The sequence below is a fragment of the Gouania willdenowi genome, chromosome 11, assembly GCF_900634775.1.
Source record: "Gouania willdenowi chromosome 11, fGouWil2.1, whole genome shotgun sequence".
Classification (NCBI taxonomy): Eukaryota; Metazoa; Chordata; class Actinopteri; order Blenniiformes; family Gobiesocidae; genus Gouania; species Gouania willdenowi.
Window position 1 is genome coordinate 15,733,231 of NC_041054.1, and position 18,231 is coordinate 15,751,461.

The 18,231-nt window shown below is 37.4% G+C and overlaps 2 protein-coding genes across 7 annotated transcripts; both read right to left on the minus strand.

Moving 5' to 3' along the window:
- Positions 1 to 1,117: 1,117 nt before the first annotated feature.
- LOC114472112 (acetylcholinesterase collagenic tail peptide-like) lies at positions 1,118 to 12,556 on the minus strand. Of its 3 annotated transcripts, none has more exons than XM_028461220.1 (18): positions 12,482 to 12,556; positions 10,632 to 10,750; positions 10,443 to 10,552; positions 9,496 to 9,618; positions 9,258 to 9,302; positions 9,126 to 9,152; positions 7,652 to 7,723; positions 6,325 to 6,387; positions 6,219 to 6,245; positions 6,062 to 6,106; positions 5,890 to 5,925; positions 5,737 to 5,817; positions 5,550 to 5,646; positions 5,322 to 5,461; positions 5,101 to 5,220; positions 4,172 to 4,301; positions 3,177 to 3,279; positions 1,118 to 2,049 (listed from the first exon to the last, which is right to left on the minus strand). In XM_028461220.1, the coding sequence occupies exons 1-18, from the start codon at positions 12,484 to 12,486 to the stop codon at positions 1,980 to 1,982; spliced, it is 1,413 nt and encodes a 470-aa protein (XP_028317021.1). In that variant the 5' UTR covers positions 12,487 to 12,556; the 3' UTR covers positions 1,118 to 1,979. The 3 variants fall into 3 exon arrangements, with proteins under 3 accessions (XP_028317021.1, XP_028317020.1, XP_028317022.1); XM_028461219.1 differs by lacking the exon at positions 12,482 to 12,556 and adding an exon at positions 11,173 to 11,513 and having other exon boundaries at positions 1,119 to 2,049; XM_028461221.1 differs by lacking the exon at positions 12,482 to 12,556 and adding an exon at positions 10,830 to 10,896 and having other exon boundaries at positions 1,119 to 2,049.
- A 1,082-nt stretch (positions 12,557 to 13,638) lies between these two features.
- On the minus strand, positions 13,639 to 15,926 carry LOC114472091 (cytochrome c, testis-specific-like). 4 transcript variants are annotated; one of them, XM_028461186.1, is made up of 3 exons: positions 15,774 to 15,926; positions 15,478 to 15,652; positions 13,639 to 14,410 (listed from the first exon to the last, which is right to left on the minus strand). In XM_028461186.1, exons 2-3 carry the CDS (start codon positions 15,644 to 15,646, stop codon positions 14,262 to 14,264), a joined length of 318 nt encoding a protein of 105 aa, XP_028316987.1. In that variant the 5' UTR covers positions 15,647 to 15,652; positions 15,774 to 15,926; the 3' UTR covers positions 13,639 to 14,261. The 4 variants fall into 4 exon arrangements, with proteins under 4 accessions (XP_028316987.1, XP_028316986.1, XP_028316989.1 ...); XM_028461185.1 differs by having other exon boundaries at positions 15,478 to 15,655; XM_028461188.1 differs by having other exon boundaries at positions 15,478 to 15,655; positions 15,787 to 15,921.
- Between the last annotated feature and the right edge of the window lie 2,305 nt (positions 15,927 to 18,231).

Below are 18,231 nucleotides of genomic sequence, written 5' to 3' on the forward strand. Positions count from 1 at the left end.
TTTGCATATTAGTTAAATATTTAGTTTCACCTATGACATTTAGATTTGGATTTCACTTTTAGATTTAGATTCAACATTTAACATTTGGGTTTAAATTTAACATTTAGATTTAGATTTAGCATTTAGATCTAGATTTAACATTCAGATTTAATTTTTAGATTTATATTTAACATTTAGATTCAACATTTAGATTTAACATTACATTTTACTTTTAGATTTAACACTTAGATTCAGATTAAATATTTAACATTTAGATTTAACATTTGACATTATATTTTCTAGAGAAAAAAACAATATCACAAACTTTGCTGTAAATCTGGTCAAAAGTGACATAAGAAATTTCACATACGTTTTTTTAAAAGTGGTTTGTTGCTAAATGTTCTGAAAAGTTACTATTTATTTTTAACACTATTTTAACTTTACAAGTGGCACCCCATGGACAACAAATATGAACAACAAACATAACAAAAAATTAAACCACAAAGAAAATGAACTTTTTTTTTAAGAAGTTCTACATTATTACCCGATTGTATTCCTGCATGTTCTCCTTCTTTTTCCAAAGAAATCGGACTTCCCATGCCCGAAAAATTACCAATTTTTGCATAAAGGTCTGAAGTTCAAAATTTTGAAAATTTACGACAAATCAACCTTATGTTTTGTACACATCTCCTATCACATTTTTTTTGCTCAATTGACACCAAACCTACATAAATTATCTACAGATTTTTGATTACATTTAGCATACGGTGCATCAAAATGTTTCAATTAATTTTCAATCATCATTTTAAAAAATTGGCAAAACTTTGGAGTCATTGTTGATGATGTTTGGAAAATATCCAAATTTGATCTCAAAAACTGTTTTTTTTTTTCTTTTCTTTTTTTTTACACCTTTTTGAATTTCGCTCTAATACCAACAATTGGAGTCAATACAGAAATGGCATTTTTATTTTTTTTTCACTTAATAATTTTCATTAAAATGATTATAAACAAATAGTGACTGTGGTGATGGCTTTGGTGTTCTCATGTCCGTGAAATCATTACGACCTACCTCTGCGATGTTTACCTTGATGTTACCATGACAACTTCAATGTGAAAGTAATACAGATCATAATAACAAATCAAAATAATGTTTAACTAACTAATGTTAATAAACCTAACGTGCTTTCTAACATTTAAATGAGTTAGCTTTAAAGATAGAATCCATGTGGCTCCTCAAAGAAAATCATTACCCACCCCAGTATTACAGGCTTTATCTTTATTATTTAGACAGTCATGCAGACACATTATCAACTACTCACATTGCCCTTGGTTCAACTTCATGCTACTACAGTGATCACAGCTACTCCTGGTTTGCTTTTGCTCTAAAGTGTCACATTCATTTTCCTCCTGGCGGATATTTTGCACATTCACCTCTGAAAGCTTATTCATTTTTTGCTGTGTTTAAAGCCGTGTGTTAAACACAGACACACAATCACATGCAATATCACAGCATTGCACCATTTTCCTTCATTAGTACACGTTTCACAACACACTCCTATGGAATAAACAAACGTACGTAGCCCTGATTGTAAATTGTAGTACATTAAATTGGTGTAATTGCTGCCTTTTTGTCAAAGGGTTTACATTTCTGTCGATAACAGTCAGACACATTGTAAATTCTTATCATGATACAATCAATAAAATGTTGAATAGTTTTCCTCCAAATACCAGAGTTTGTAACAGTGCTGCAGCCGAGGGTGTGACGATGATGAAGAGCTCTGCTCTGCGACAAGTTCCAGATCAGAACCTCAAACGTGGGAACGGTGATTTTAAGCTGACTCCCAAAATCCTTCATGGCTCAGAACAGGCACAAGAACTTTCCCTTCGGTACTTAGAGTCTCCCAATTATTCACGGAGGGTGAGACTTCATAGCAAACGTGAAGTCCAAAATCCCCTTGTTGCTAAGAGATCCACTGTAGCCACTTTACATTCTGCTGTACTCAGGTGAAGTACTTGCATCCAGTGGAGTCAATGAGGCAAGTGTCGGTGCATCGGAGTTGGCCAAAGGATCTGTAGAAGGCATGGAAAAAGTGTTCAGACAAAGTGCTTTTTGGTTTTATTTGTCAACAATCCCGATCATAAAATATAAATGTCACATAAAGGCAGCGAGATATGCGGCTGTACTGTAGTAATATGCTCAACTTTGTCTGGGTAGTTCCACAGATGTCACAGTAAACATACAACAGATCAATCAAATGACATCTGCAACGCTATTGCATTTTAATGTGGTCCGGTCCGCTTACACACATTCTATTTGCCAAGTGCACCAAACTTTCTCAACAATGTCACGCAGGCGAAACTGTCGGTCGCCGATTGGACAGAAAACTTCAGCCTCCAGTGAAGTGACGCCGTGATGCTTCCCTGTCACTACTGACAGTCACGCTGTTACGTCATATATTTGGTCTCTCTTCCCGCAGAAAAGTCATTGATAATAATTCAAAATAACCCATAATCACACGATGCCACAACCTGCGCTACATAAACACAGAGATGACTCCGCTCCGTCGCCATCTGTCAGCGCTCAGAGCCGGTGAGGATGTGTAATGTGTGAAGTCAGATCTGCAGCCATCGCTGATCATGTGAACAGTTTTGGGAAAACAGAGATGAGTGAAATAAATGAATGATGTGGGAGAAATAAGGAAGGGAGTGAGGAAATGTGACGTGTTTTTGTGTGTGCTGACAATGCGATGGATGGATGGACAAATGGACCAAGGGATATTGGCGTGTGTTGCTGCTGGAGCACTGGGTTGTGAATGTGTGCTCGTGCCTGTTACCGTGACGGCAGGTACGCAGCAGCAGCAGCAGCACAATTGCGCCTCAATGTAAAGTCCTATGTTGGGTCCTGGTTGCTTTCATGGTTAAAGACCGCACCATGCTTCGCTTGAGCCCAACCGAGACCCACATTTTTCAGACGACCAGTGTTCGCTTGTTTGCTCCGCACCAGAGTTCCAGTGACCTTTCACATATTACAAAATGACCGGAGTATCCGAGGAAGTGAAGCATGGTGCGGAGCAAAGAGGCATGTGTGAAAGCACCCTTTGAATCCTCAGATGACTAATAAGGGAATATAAGAATTAAAGCACAACAAAAATAGACACAACTTACACTACGTGTGTGTGCGGGCCCTGGGAACTTACCCGGGTAGATATGATTTACAGGTCTGATAACCAAAGTCCTTTCCATCGCATTCTTCCATGCCTTCATGTCTGTAGCTGTCTCCACAGTAAGCCCACTTACAGTCTGCAGTGATGAAGGCAAAGGAAAGAAAGACAGTTCAGTGATAGATGCAGGAGAAAACCAGGAAGAGGGAGAGAACAGTAAGTGCAACCCTTACAGCTATGCCAATACTGCGTTTCCCTTCTAATTCAATTGAAAAATGGCACAGAGTGAAATGTGGGCAGAAATGGGGATTAAGTTAGATTAATGAAGGAGCAAAAAAGTACTAACAGCTTCTATCTATCTATCTATCTATCTATCTATCTATCTATCTATCTATCTATCTATCTATCTATCTATCTATCTATCTATCTATCGATCACATGTAGTTAGTTGCCATTCAGCTTTGATTTGACATTGAATTTGACCCTGTATCCACAAGACTTTCCAAATGAAGTCCCTATTCAGAAACACCTGGGAAAGTAAATATTACATGATTTTTGTTTTCTGCCATCTTTTTTTTTTTTTTTTTTTTCAATAAAGCTTATAAATTTTTTTTGATTCATTTCATTATCACAAACCATTCAGTGCAATGTTGTGCTTTTTTCATTTTTTTACATTTTCTAGTTGTAACATTAGATATCTACAAATAGCAATCAGATAAAATTAATAAATAGGGATAATAATTATGTCCAAGTCATACAAGTTGCTGTTGGTCTGGCAGAATACTCCTCCTCCTCATTGAATACTTTATAGTTACAGGAAATGAAATAGAAATTAGGATTACGTGAGATTAATGAAGTGCCTACAGCTTTCTACCTATCTACCTATCTATCTATCTATCTATCTATCTATCTATCTATCAAGTCGGAGTCGGGTCTATTCTTACAGCAATTCTTACAGATGGCACCGGGATCTGACAAAAGGGTTTGGAAGGTAACGTGCTGAGAATGAGCCTATATAAGAGCAAACTTACTGAGGCAAGCATCGGTGACAATCTGGTTCCCATCATCACACTCCTCTCCATGCTGTGCCTGCACTTTTCCATCTCCACATGTGTCAACCCTGTCTGGAACGTTCTCTGTAGACTGGAATGGCTGGAATGGCTATAAAAATTGTATGAACAAACAGGTATTACTTTATTCTTATATTATTCTTAATTTATGTTGTAATAAATGTTGTAATTTATACTGTATTAATGTTGTAATTAATGTCCTAATAAATGTTGTAATAAATTTTGTATTAATGTTGTAATAAATTTTGCAATAAATGTTGTAATTAATGTTGTATTAATGTTGTAATAAATGTAGTAATTAAGTTGTAATAAATGTTGCGATTAATGATATAATTAATGTTGAAATAAATGTATTAAAGTTGTAATAAATATTGTAATTAATGTTGCAATAAATGTTGTATTAACATTATAATAAATGTTGTATTAACATAATAAATGTTGTAGTTAATGTTGTAATAATGTTATAATAAATGTTGTAAATAATGTTGTAATAAATGTAGTAATCAATATTGTAATTAATGTCGTAATAAATGTTGTAATACATTTTGTATTAATGATGTAATAAATGTCTTCATAAATGTTGTGATTAATGTTGTAATTAATATTGTAATAAATGTTATACAAAAGTTGTAACAAATATTGTAATTGATGTTGCAATAAATGCTGTATTAACGTTATAATAAATGTTGTAATTAATGTTGTATTAATATTATAATAATTATGTAATTGATGTTGTAATAATGTCATAATAAATGTTGTAATAAATGTTGTATTAATGCTGTAATAAATGTAGTAGTAAATGTTGGCGATTAAATTTAAATTGTTAACAAATAAATGAGGTATGTTGAGTCGTGTCTTTCGTAGCGTTAAACCTTTGATGTAATGTGTACCTGTATGGGCTTCCATCCGTCTTTGTCTTTGAAGTACAGCATCCTCTGATCCTTCCTGAACGCTATGGCATTGTCTAGTTTGAGGCGGTTCATCTCTTCCTCACTGTTCACCACAAATATCTGCTCCAACGTGCAAACACACCACAATCATCATCAAGCAACAAGTAGCGGCTTCAGCTTTTGGTTTTTCTCCTCTTTGATGGGAAATTGGCTTTTCTTACTGATGTGACTTTACTGGCCCCCCTGGGGTCTGTGTAGCTCCCAAAACCTGCATTATTAGACGTGAGGGAGGGGTCACAGTCACAGCGCCCTGGTGGACCTGGAAGGCCCTTCTCTCCTTTTTCACCGACTAGATACAGACCTACACGACAAGAACATGTGCAAACGTGGCAAGCGGTTCATGCGGTATACATTGCTGTTAATCTGCCATGTCTAGAGACACTTGATACCTGCGGCGGGGGGACCAGGAGGTCCAGGGTGACCATTCTGGCCTGGGGGGCCTGGAAGTCCCATTAATCCAGGGGCTCCACCATGACCCTTTGAGCCCTGAGATTAGAGGACACACAAAGACAGCAGGTGATAGCGAATGAAAAACCAATTCTGTGCATGTGCAACATTCATTTATTCCTCCATTACCTGTTTGCCTCTTTTTCCCGGGCGTCCACTCGGTCCTCTCTTTCCTGGGGTCCCCTGCCCACCCTTTGATCCTGACTCACCCTTAAAGAGGAGAAAATTGTAAACATAATGTCTATAACGCCACTAGCGCTTTGCTCACTGTTGAAAACGTACCTTCTGTCCAAGCATCCCAGGCCAACCAATAGAACCCTTAACAGAGACAAAACAGGAGATTAAGGCCAGCACTAATCAGATGCATTATATGAAGTTCATCTGACTATTTATAATAGATAGGCTACTGATTGTGTATCCTAAAATGAAAGAAAACAACTGTTTTTAATTACACCTTGTCGCCTTTAGGTCCTTGTGGGCCTGGATCACCTTGAGCTCCCTTTATGAAAAAGATCATGTGTGAAAGATTGAATGCAGGATGTATTACTGTAATTTCGGGAACAAACAATTTCCAACATGAATCACAAATGAAGATGTAGTTTTGAACTGACCTTATCCCCTTTGTAACCAGGCAAACCCTAAAAAAGATGAAAACATTGAAGGAACTTTAAAAAAAAGACAAGTGATCTGATGTTGCTGTGAGAAGCTGTGACTAACCTTAGTCCCTGGTGGCCCCCTCAGTCCTGGTAAACCCATGAGCCCTGGGTCACCCTTCTTCCCCTTTGAACCAAAACAAACATATCAGAATAATCTCTCTGTGGTTGTTATTATACAATATAGTGTATAAATACAGTATATCAGTGACGTGCTGTGAGCACTAGGGTTGGGTAGGCAGGGCGTTGCAAATCAAGACCACCAATGTCAACGCCAATGACACTTTCATATGTTTTGGCTGGTTTTCTGACCTTTCCTTTGCTGAACGTCTGGTAGCTCAGGTGTTGGTCTCCCATCTTTTAAAAGCTGTTGTTTTTCCTCAATAGAAAGTTTCTGTATCATCTCTAGCGCTGTCATCCTGACTGGAGTGTTATCCCGCCCACTAGCTAGAGGACGTAGCAGCTGCGGCCACGCTCTATCAATTCACTAACGCACTGTGAACGTACGTATAGCATTTAGCATAGCGCGGTTACGTCCAAAGGCAGCGTAGAGAGATGCCTTTTTTTTTATGTAAACACACTATGGGGCCAAAGGCAGAGCAGCAATGTGCCTTTGGGAGAGGGTGTGGCCTCCTCCTGGCTCCTCCTCCTGCCTTACAGCGGAGTGAGACTTGTGCAGTGTCTCTGCAGTACCAGCAAATAGCGCTGTTTAGTCATTTGGGTTACAAAAAGCACAAAATGCTGACACTTTCAAACTTATAAGTACTGTAAGCTATCGGAAATAGTTGAAAAATAACTTATAATTATATCATTATTAAAACAAATAATCAAAATTAGGGATGTCCCGATACAACTTTTTCATTTTCGATATGATACCAATATTGCAGCGTTGCGTATCGGCCGATAACGATATTGATCCAATATCAGCATGAATCATACATGTTTTTTTTTTTTTTTTTAAAATAAAAAAATAATAATTACTTATTTTGTAGTGTGAAATGTTAGAAAAGGCTTGATCAAGTTATGTTACTCAAACAGAGAACAATAGTCAGCAACAGTAGGTATGAGAAAAACTGACCCATTTATTATAAACCTATTGGTTACATACATTTTAACATTCAACATAATATCTACAGTATTCTACAATTGAATAAATATAACAAAAAAATGAAATAGGAAAAATAAAAAATAAATAAATAAATGTTTTTAAGAAATAGGAGAATCCGGAAATTTGAATTTGATATTCGTTTTCAGGCTATTTGCGGACCGATATCGATATCGGATCGGGACACCCCTAATCAAAATATCAATTCACCCTTGGGTAGGCACAGCCTACCCTGACTGCACGTCACTGCAGTATATAGTGATACACAATGTATCCAACATCTGACCTTTGGTCCTTCAGGGCCAGGCCATCCTGGAAGCCCTTGTTTTCCTGGAAGACCTGGAGCACCTGTACGACCCTGGGAACCAAACCAAGAAACATTTTATGAAAAAATGAATAAAACATGTGGATAAATAAACAAAAGAAAAAAAAAACACACACAAATTTATATCAATGCTGGGGGTATTTCATCAAAGTACTCTTAAAAGAACCAGGTTTACGGGTTGGTGCCTGGTTTTCAGACGCTGGCTTTTCCCATTTCATCAAATATATCTTAGAGCAAAACCTGTAGCATGTGAGATTAGACACTGATCTATGTGAGTTTGTGAGTAGGTACTGTGTTTAAAAGAATGATGATGCAATAAGTCACAATTCAATAGTGTGCGATTTTTGATGAATATTTTGGAATTTGACGCCTTCCCTGGAGAAACGACACCGTAATAATAATAATAATAATACCATAATACATAATATTACTGATTGATTGAAAACACAAAGGAGACTGCAATCACCTGTGAAAAAATATGGTACACATTAAACACGTAATAAGATGATTCAATGATTAGGAGCTGATCAGCTGATTGGAATATCAGTCAGTTTAGCAAAACTAATATGACATTATCAGATTGTAACCAAACCTAGAATATTATATTTGTGGTCCCCCTTCCTTAAAACAGGCCCACGACTAATATTTCAATGTCTTTGTTAACAATTTATTATTTGTCTTTTTTGTAATTTTACTATTGTGAAGCACATTGAGATGTAGGAATTCTTAAAAACAAACTTCCGCGCGTACTTACTTTTGATTGCTGCAAAATGTGTTCAAATATCCCAGGTTTTTAAAAAAATGTTAAATAAATCATGTTAATGCCAATAACATTTTATAACTGAGTAAAAACCTATAGACAATTTAATAAAAGCTGCAATCATTAAAAAAACATGCTCTCATTTGGCTGCTCATCATTAACGATGGTGGTGTGTAGTGTGTGTGTGTGTGTGTGTGTGTGTGTGTACTGTGATTTATCAGGGAGACAAGAAGCACTTAGGGAGATTAAAGAGAAGGAGCGGAGTGCTGAAGTGGCTGGATCAGCAGGAGCTGGGTCCAGTTGGAGGGCTAATGGAGCTCAGCCAAGATGTGGAAGCGGAGGGTGAAAGAAGGTGCAGAGCAGGGGGATGATGGAGAGGTGAGGAGCAGGAGGAGGACAATGATGGGAAACGGACAGAAATGGGGGTCCGGCTGCAGCAGACACTGAGCCTGTATAGCCTGACCTGTTTAGCAGCCGCGGAGGATATTTCGAGCACATCGACAGGCAAATCACATCAGAGGGACTGAGGATGCATCGGAGTGGGACGGCAGAGACGGACAGGGGACACATCCAGATCTGATTATTTCAAGGACGAGCAGGATGAGCTGAGGGGGCGGGGTGGGGGAGGAGGAGGAGGTGAGTGGAGGGACGCGTAGGAAAAGAAAAGCGGCTCACCTTTGACCCTGGACGTCCAATTTCTCCCTGGAGGAGGACAAATGAGCAACGAGGAGACACGGTTCTCATTAGACGAACACAAATGCTTTTTTAGATAACTAAATTAGTGCCGTAATCAACATGAAGACACACCTTCTCCCCCTTTGGTCCTCTAATGCCTGGTAGTCCACCATGACCCTGAGAATGACACTGAGTGTTTAACTACAGCCCACATTTACAGATTGCAGCACAGATCAATACTGTTAAGGCCATGTCCATCCGCTGTCTGAAAAAGGCAACACTGTCTGCCAGTGGATCTGCTTACATTGAGTCGCAGTGTAAATTGAATGTGCGGTCAACATATTCATATCAATTCATTTTCAAGCCTTACCTCTGGGCCGCGTGGTCCAGCAGGTCCTGGAGGTCCAGGTGAGCACCCTGCTGGGGTCTGGGGTGTTGGTTTCACCTGATCCCCTCCTCCAAAGACACTCGTTTCCAACAAGCTGAGCACATCCTTCATTTGATCAAAGAAATAAGGAAAGAGGAGGTTTTCAATGGCGGCTTGGGGGCCATTAGGGGCCACGCAGCTTATTGTTATCCTGCATGTTCTTCTTCTTCGTCTTCTAAGAAATCCTACTTCCCATGTGGGAAAAAGTGATAGATTTTGCACACAGGTCCAGTCCCATGCGGGATTGCTTTTTCAGCTGCAAAAACTTACCAATCATCCTATAGGTGGCGCTACAAGCCTAAAACATTCACAACAAATTAACTATTTGCACGACAGATTGGAAACTTTTACCAAAATTTTGCCCAAATACCAAAGAAACTTTTTTTTGCATTTATATTGCAAATTATGAAGACCATTACTCTATGTTTTTTCTTCGAAAAACTGTAAAACGGTATTAAACCTAACTCCTCCTACAATTTTTGCCCAATTGACACCAAACTTGCTAAAGAGCATCTGTACTACAGAAACTATCCACACAGACTTTTGATTTTCAAAAATCAAGCCAAAAGTTTGATTGTAAATGGTATTGTAAACATCATTTGTACTCACAAATTCTTGCTAAATACGTTTTCAATATTCATAAAAAATTACAGAATGTTGCAGTTATTGCAGACGATGTTTGGCTAAGATCAGAATCTATGGAGCCAATAAATCATTGACCAATGCTTGATAACTGATTTATTATAATTATAATTTTTTTTTTACATCTGTTTAAAATCTGCCTTTAAACACGAACAGTCTTGTTCTGCCTGGAGTTGCCTGGCCCCAAACATTGCTGCGCAGTAGCTATAATTCATTAGATGATTGTGTTAGAGTGTGGATGGACTTACAGGGTTTCCTCGCTTCCAGAGTTGAGGTGGAGGAGGGAAAAGCGGTGGTGGAGGAGGTGACGTGAGGCAACAAGGGTCAAACCTCATCGGCTCATCCAGCAAAGTGAAGGCTGGTAGGGAAGAAGTGAAGCAACATTACATCCATCCATCCATCCTGCAGCACATGGCTGACACAGCTACACCTCTTACCTGGGAGGATGCTGTCCACATAGTGACGGGCTGAGCTCCATGTGGGCGCAAGGACGATGTTGATGAACACAACGATCTGCATCTGCAGCACCAGGTCCATCCTGCTGATAAATCTGCGTCTACAACACACAAAACAGGCTGTCACTTCAACCCCCCCTTTACACTCTATATGTGAATCCTGAGGCTTAAAGCTGGCACCTGTCACTTTTCTATCACCATTTCATCACTTTAGCCCACCATAAAGCCACCCCTCCTCCCACACTCCCACAGCACATTATACTTGTTGCAGCTTTATTCCTCACTGCAGCGGATGCAGCCAGCCGTGCACCATGAACCCCTTCTGTGCCCGATGGGTGGACGCCCCCCCCCCCGCAGAAGTCCTATCAATAGTAGGAGGATCGTCCTGCTGGGATAGCAGCAGGTTCATCCACACACACATGCACATCAGCGACAGTGACATTGGAATGTGCAGATAAAAGCATCACAGCTTCTTCTTCAGTAAAAAGCACAACAAACCCACATTGAAGTGGATCTCCCTTACCTTCCACGTGAATCTGCGCTGAGATAGTTTAAATGAAACACGCCACGCTCCTCTGACATTAGACGTACCGCCTCCTTATCTGCAAAAAGGTTAAATCAATGTGATTCACCTGCTTCTGTCCTCTATGTCACTCAATAGATAACATAGTAGAGGGAGAGGGATGCGTTTGCTGTTGGTGCTGAATGTCCAGCAGAGGCTGCTGAGTGAGTGGATCAATGCTGACCGCTGATCACACCGATAGTGAGCACTGGGAGAACTGGACCCAGTACAGGAGCGCTGCCTGCAGACAGACAGACAGACAGACGGACAGACAGACACCTTGACAGTATGTGGTCTGTCACGTTTGGTGCTATTAGAGCCTGTGGTCACTATGGTGGAAAGATGACGCCATCTGGTGGATATCATGAGACATGGCATGTAGGTTTTATTAAATAAATGAAAAAATATAAATGAATTATTAACTATATGGTAATGATGGTTGCTATGACAACTAACTATGCCATCAATGTAAAGTCCAAAATGACTTTTACCTCCAGTCCACATACACCCATAGCAGTATGGTGGTAGATTTATGTCTATTATTTAAAAAAAAAAAAAAAAAACATTTTTAAAGAAAAAAGTGTTCAAATGCAATTATTTGGGTCTCACACTTTTTTTGATTGAAGTGATTTTTTTTTTTTTTTTATTGAATCATAAAGACACAAATCTACCACTGTATAGCAATTTTCTGGTGACCCCAAATACATTTTTTTCTTCTTCTAGAATTTGTGTTATTGCCTCTGAGTTCAACTTAAACACAAAAAATGACTAAAAAAACTCATAAAATACACAAATTAACTCCTAATATATATATATATATATATATATATATATATATATATATATATATATATATATATATATATATATATATATAATATGATAATAATTTAATAATAAGGTTTTATAAAGGGTCATTGTTTTTTGTCATTATTCTAAAACATTAATTTACTATATTGTAATGATGGTTGCTATGACAACTAGCTCTCAACGTAAAGTCCAAAATTACTTTTACCTCCAGTTCGCAGTGATTTTTAAACTTTTTTTTTTTTTTTTCTTCTGGCGACTGCAAAAACATTTTTACTTCTTCTAGAATGAATGTTTACTCCCTCTGAGTTCAAGCAAGGCTCAACATCGTTCTTGGCCTTTAACAGCCATTTATGAACATGTCTTTACATGTCCAATACCGTCAGAACTAAGAAAATAAAATACAAAACTTCAATTAACTCACGAAAAGACACACATTTTACACGTTTCACAAATAAAATACCTCATTGGTTCCACCGCATCAACTCCAATGGAATAAAGCAGAGGTGTTCTTCCTAAATGACAACTTTAGAAATCATTTTATCCACTTATATCAGACACTTATCACTGGAGTGTCACAGCAATTTATTACCCCCGGCAACGCAATAAAACGGAACAAAATATTAAGTTCTCCCCTGTGTCGCTCTGTATTTTTAACCAAATAATAAATGAATTATATCTACACGAATTAACTGAAGTATTACATATTTATTTATTGAACATTGACATGAAATATTAATTTGTATTTATGAAATGTATTTATTATCTTTTTAACTGAATATGAAAACTATGAATTGCATTCATAAGAAAATCACTCTTTTTTTTATTGCATTTTAGTTGAACTAGATGGATATTTGATAACGTGAAAGTATATAATACAGTTGTTTGAGATAATGTTTTTTTTTTTTTTTTTAAAAAAAAGAAATTTTATTTAAAAAAAAATAAAATAATAATAATGATTAAAATATTTCAAAAATGTATTTTTCATTTTGAGAAATTTCAGGCAAGGCCCCAACCCCAAGGTTGAAAAACACTGCCCTAAAGGCTACTATAGGTGCAGTTCGGGACGATAGCTAATATTTTTTTAACTGAACAGATAAAAACAGAGTAGGCTTAACAGATCAATAAATAAAATGTATTTATTTAAAAAAAAAAAAAAAAAAAGTAAAAGAAATTTACTGACATTTTAGGATATTTTCCTGGGTTAAGGTTATGGTTAAAAATACATATAAAAAAAAAAACATTTTGGGGTATTTCCTGGGTTATCGTTTGGATTAAAAATACATATGCAAAAAAAAAAAAAAAACATTTTAGGGTATTTCCTGGGTTTGGGTTAGGGCTGAAATAAAATGGTTAGCGGGGTAGCTAAAAATAAATATGAGCTAAAATAAAACTGACGGAACTTGAAGTCAAGTGGTGCACCTATCACGTGACCTAAACTGGCCAATGAGGGGCGCTGCGTATGAATAGACTGAAAGCCTATTCATACGTTTCCGTATCAAAAAAAAAAAAAGTGGGTCGCGATTGAATGACTGTTGCGAAATGTGGGTTCCAGGGTGAGACCAGTTGAGAACCACTGAATTAAATCATTCATAATATAGAAACAACAAGACAAAAATATTAAAATAATTCAGTTTATTTTCCAGAAAGTCAAGGTCAGAATTAAAGTTGTAAGATATGAAAAATACGGTTCCCTGAATGAAAATACAATATAGCACCAAACACTCTGAAATATGACTTCAAAGTTAAAAGATTATAATTCAACCTTAATATACAATGAGAAATCTATCTGACATTAAAGCCCCAAAAGAAACAATATAATATAGAAAATGTGCCATTAGAACAATACAACATTAAATATCTAGTGCGCCCAAAGTGCCTCATTATAGTAAACAAATCAAAGCTAGTAACAGAAACAATGAAAAATCAAAGGCAGGGATAGTTAAGGACAAACCGTGCAATGAAAGCTAAAGTGACAACACAGCCAAAGCATTAATAACTCATGTGGAAACATGCCAAAAGTTTAAAGAATACAAAACAGTCATTGGGAAAGTTTCATCTTTCCAGAGCCGTGCTGGATTACTATTTGTGGAAAACAAGTTCCAGGAAGGCTGACTCAGAGGATAATTAAACCCAGACTTTAGCTTTCTAAACTGTGTGCTCACTTTGCTGCAGTATTACAAAAATAGAAAACAGTATTTAAATACTATTGTACATGTACAGTGTAACACTTTTGCTTTGTCCTATTTGGAGGTGGCGTCCTTTAGATAAGTTATTATATCTTCTCTTTCCTTCTTCTTTCTAATCCCGGAAAAGATCATCTTGGTCCCAGGAATGTATTTTTTGGGATTTTGAAGGTAGGTGTTCAGAGTTTCCTCACTCCAAATGATACCTGAAAAAAACATATTTTAATACAAGGAATGTGTAGATTAGAACTCCCATGACTGCGTTTTATGACCTTGTGTCAGAGAAAAACTATGACTATGTTTTCATCTCCCGTCATACCAGTTCAGACCTGCTGCTGAGAAGACCACATGATAAAAACAAGTCATCATCTAAAGTAGGCAAGGGCAACTAACAGCCTCAAAAGTAAACGCACAAAAGGAATTAAAAAAAAAAAAATACACAAAATGTCAACAAAAATCATATAAAATTACAGAATACAAAAAATAACAAAAAATACACAAAATAACTACAAAAATGAAAACAAATGACTCCAAAAACATAAATAACTCAAGAAAATAGTCAAAATGACAACAAAAAATACACAAAATAACAACAAAAATTAAAAAATTACTACAAAAAATATACAAAATTAAAAACAAAATAAAAAAAAAAAAATATATATATATATATACACACACCAAAGGTTTATTCAAAAACATATACAATTTAAAAATAAATAAATATGCAAAATGACAAAAAAAAAAAAAAACATACACAAGCTGATATCAAAACAAAATGGCAACTTAAATTAAAAAAAAAAAAAAAGACTCCCAAAACAGCAACGAAAATACACAAATTGACTGCTAAAACTGTACACAAAAGTAAAAGAAATATAGAAAACATACACAAAATAACAACAATAAATAATTACACAATTATTCTAAATGATGACATGCATGTTGATAATCAATCAGACAATCATATATTTATGATAGAAGATGCCCATTTCTGCTGTAAAGTATGATAAACCCAAATACTTTAAAGTTCAACCAAGGTGAAGCATGTGGTTGTGAGCTTTTTCACTTCCAGAAAATGAAGATTCAATCAGCTACATGGTGTGAGGATGTCATAATAATCTGTGTTAAGTTATTTAATATGTGCATTTAAACAGTTGGTTGAAAACCAGTGTAAACATAAGCCAGAATTGACTTCCAAAGTAGTCCAAATCCTGCACAAATGAAACGCTTAGCATATGATTATTAATAGTAGGTTATTAACATCAGTGATCCATACCTTTGTCAATGTTGGCCTGTGTGTAGGAGAAACCAGGAGCTTGTCCTGTCTTCCTTCCAAACAGCCCCCACAGGTTTGGTCCTGTCTTGTGACGTCCTCCTTCCTCCACAGTGTGACACTGGGAGCACTTCTGGACAAACACCTTCTTCCCTTTCTTCAGGTCCCCCATGACACTCTGCTGGGAGGAGAAGGATGACAGCACAGATCTACGTCAAATATATCTATACTAACCCTACCCAAAGCCATAAACGCGCGGTTCATCAGCAGAGAAACAACTAAAAGTGTAAAAACCCTACCGACACACTCAACTTCTTTCAGGAAGAAAGCGGATCCTTTGTTTCTGACTTGTTTGTTGCCCTTTTTTCTTTTTTTTAGAGTTTTGATTCCCCTCCAGTCCAACCAGGTCTGAACGTTCTAGATCTCACATTACAGGAAAGGACGGGGTGCGGCTGAGCTGTGACGTAACACAGGACACGCCCACTTTGTAAAGCAGGTAAAGTGAGCTTAAGGTGTGTGCACATAGCATAACCTGCTAAAGCAGTAGGAATAGGGCGATAAAATCATGCCAAAACCTCACACAGATATGCACACTAAACGTTTCACTCACGCCCAACGATTCGCAAACAAATAAGAGGTGAGACGATAAAGTTCACAACATGTCACGATATTTTTTTTTTTTAGGAAAAGTTGACTTTTCAATCAAAAAAAAAAAAAAAAAGGCAGTGGCTATTCGTACGGTTGCCGTATCATTATATCTGTATTCTATCCGTACACAGCGTCCCTATTTGGCCAGTTTCGGTCACGTGACTAAGACTAAACCCTACCCTAAACCTGAACCGAACCCTAACCTTAAAAATTGTTGCGATATTGGGTTATAATCTAACCCTAATCCCCTAAAATCCCTTAAAGAAAAGAAAAAAAAAGTTTACTTTAGTCAACAATAAATATTTTCAATTATAGAAAAAAAAAAAAAAAGTACCCAAACACAAATAAATATTTGAGACCAAATAATTGCCTTTGAACACCTTTTTCTTTGATTTAAATTGTTTTTTTTTTTCATTGAGAAGGTGTTTTTTTTATTGAAGTAATCTTTTTTTTGCATTTGGGCCATATTAAGGGTAGCACATTTGTGTAAAAAAAATAAAGCATTTCAATCAACAACATATAAGTGAACTTTTTGTCTCAAAAAATTGCGTTTGAAAACTTTTTTCTTTGATTGTAGCTCTTTTTTTTCTTTGATTGAATCATTTTGACACAAAAGTTTCACCGTGGGCGGAGCTTCCACATTGGTCAGTAATGTTAGAGTGACAAGTCTCTACACCAATGGCATTTGACAGGATTCTCTCTCTGACAACAATCAAGTTGCCATTTGCAATGTACAGTACCGGTGTGTACCCACTCCTTAAAGCTGCAGTATGTAAGTTTTTTTTTTGGTGTTATTTGGTCAAAAATCCATAGTCATATTTGAGCATATTGTAATTCAAAGTGTTCTGAGTGGACAGTGAATCTCTGCTCCCTCTTGTAAATCAGCTTTAGAAATACAGGAGTGTGACGCTGGACTTCAGCCAATCAGAGAACGTTCTACAAACAGAGCAATCCCATGAGCCGTTTTAAGCATTACTATTGGCTGCTTGAGCTGCTCGTCAAAAGTCTATACGCATTCAAAATCTAATTGATTCAACAGTGGATGCTTCAAGCTTGTCTCAATTCTGTCTCTGTCCCTCTCTGCCCCATGGTGATCAGAGGACAGCACCCTTTGCAGCGCAGCACCCTTTGCAGCGCAGCACTCACTCACACAGCTGTTGCTATAAAGTGACGCCAACGTATCAAATGCGCATTAAATCCGTCTTGACCTTTCACACTGAGGTCGCATTGAAAAGATCATTCAATAGATTCAATACCACATATGAAAGTGGTCTAAATCTAATTTAAAAAAAATCAGATATGCGTCAGATTTGAGTGTTCACACTGCTTTTAAAAAATCAGATCTGGTCACTTGATCTCCAAAAAAATCAGATTTGACCCACATTTGCTTGTAGTGAGAACGCAGCCTTTTGTTCTGGCCTCACAGGAGCGAGTGATACGTGCTTTTTTGTCTCTAAAACATCAGAATACTCTCCAATAGCACTAGATAAAGTCCCTACTTTGTTACTAATCTCTATGGAGAAAACAATCGCAAAGAGCTCAACAGTGTGCGTGCGCACGCAATCGTTCACAAGAAGAACGGTGAGTTTCGTTCACAGGAGAGGTGGGGGGACCGTGGAGCATGGAGCATCTCACGATTCTACAAACTTAGCTTTAATATGTAACTAATGTAATAACTGTTTTACTCACATGCCAACAATTCACAAACAAACTCAATGTGATTCCAGCTATTTTTGAATAACTAGTACAGTACAGTACTAGTACAATCTGAGCCTGATCCATGGCAATCGGAGCCTGATTTATGGCAATCTGAGCCTGATCCATGTCAGTCTGAGCCTGATCCATGTCAATCTGAGCCTGATCCATGTCAATCTGAGCCTGAGCCATGGCAATCTGAGCCTGATCCATGGCAATCGGAGCCTGATCCATGTCAATCTGAGCCTGATCCATGTCAATCTGAGCCGGATCCATGTCAATCTGAGCCTGATCCATGGCAATCGGAGCCTGATCCATGGCAATTGGAGCCTGATCCATGGCAATCTGAGCCTGATCCATGTCAATCTGAGCCTGATCCATGTCAATCTGAGCCTGATCCATGGCAATCTGAGC

Coding starts and splice junctions, on each gene's coding strand:
- LOC114472091 (XM_028461186.1), bottom strand. CDS start 15,646: ATGGGGGACCTGAAGAAAGGGAAGAAGGTGTTTGTCCAGAAGTGCTCC. Junction 14,411..15,477: donor ACAGGCCAACATTGACAAAG/GTATGGATCACT, acceptor TGTTTTTTTCAG/GTATCATTTGGAGTGAGGAA.
- LOC114472112 (XM_028461219.1), bottom strand. CDS start 11,231: ATGTCAGAGGAGCGTGGCGTGTTTCATTTAAACTATCTCAGCGCAGAT. Junction 10,751..11,172: donor AGCGCAGATTCACGTGGAAG/GTAAGGGAGATC, acceptor TGTGTGTTGTAG/ACGCAGATTTATCAGCAGGA. Junction 2,050..3,176: donor TGTAAATCATATCTACCCGG/GTAAGTTCCCAG, acceptor TGCCTTCTACAG/ATCCTTTGGCCAACTCCGAT.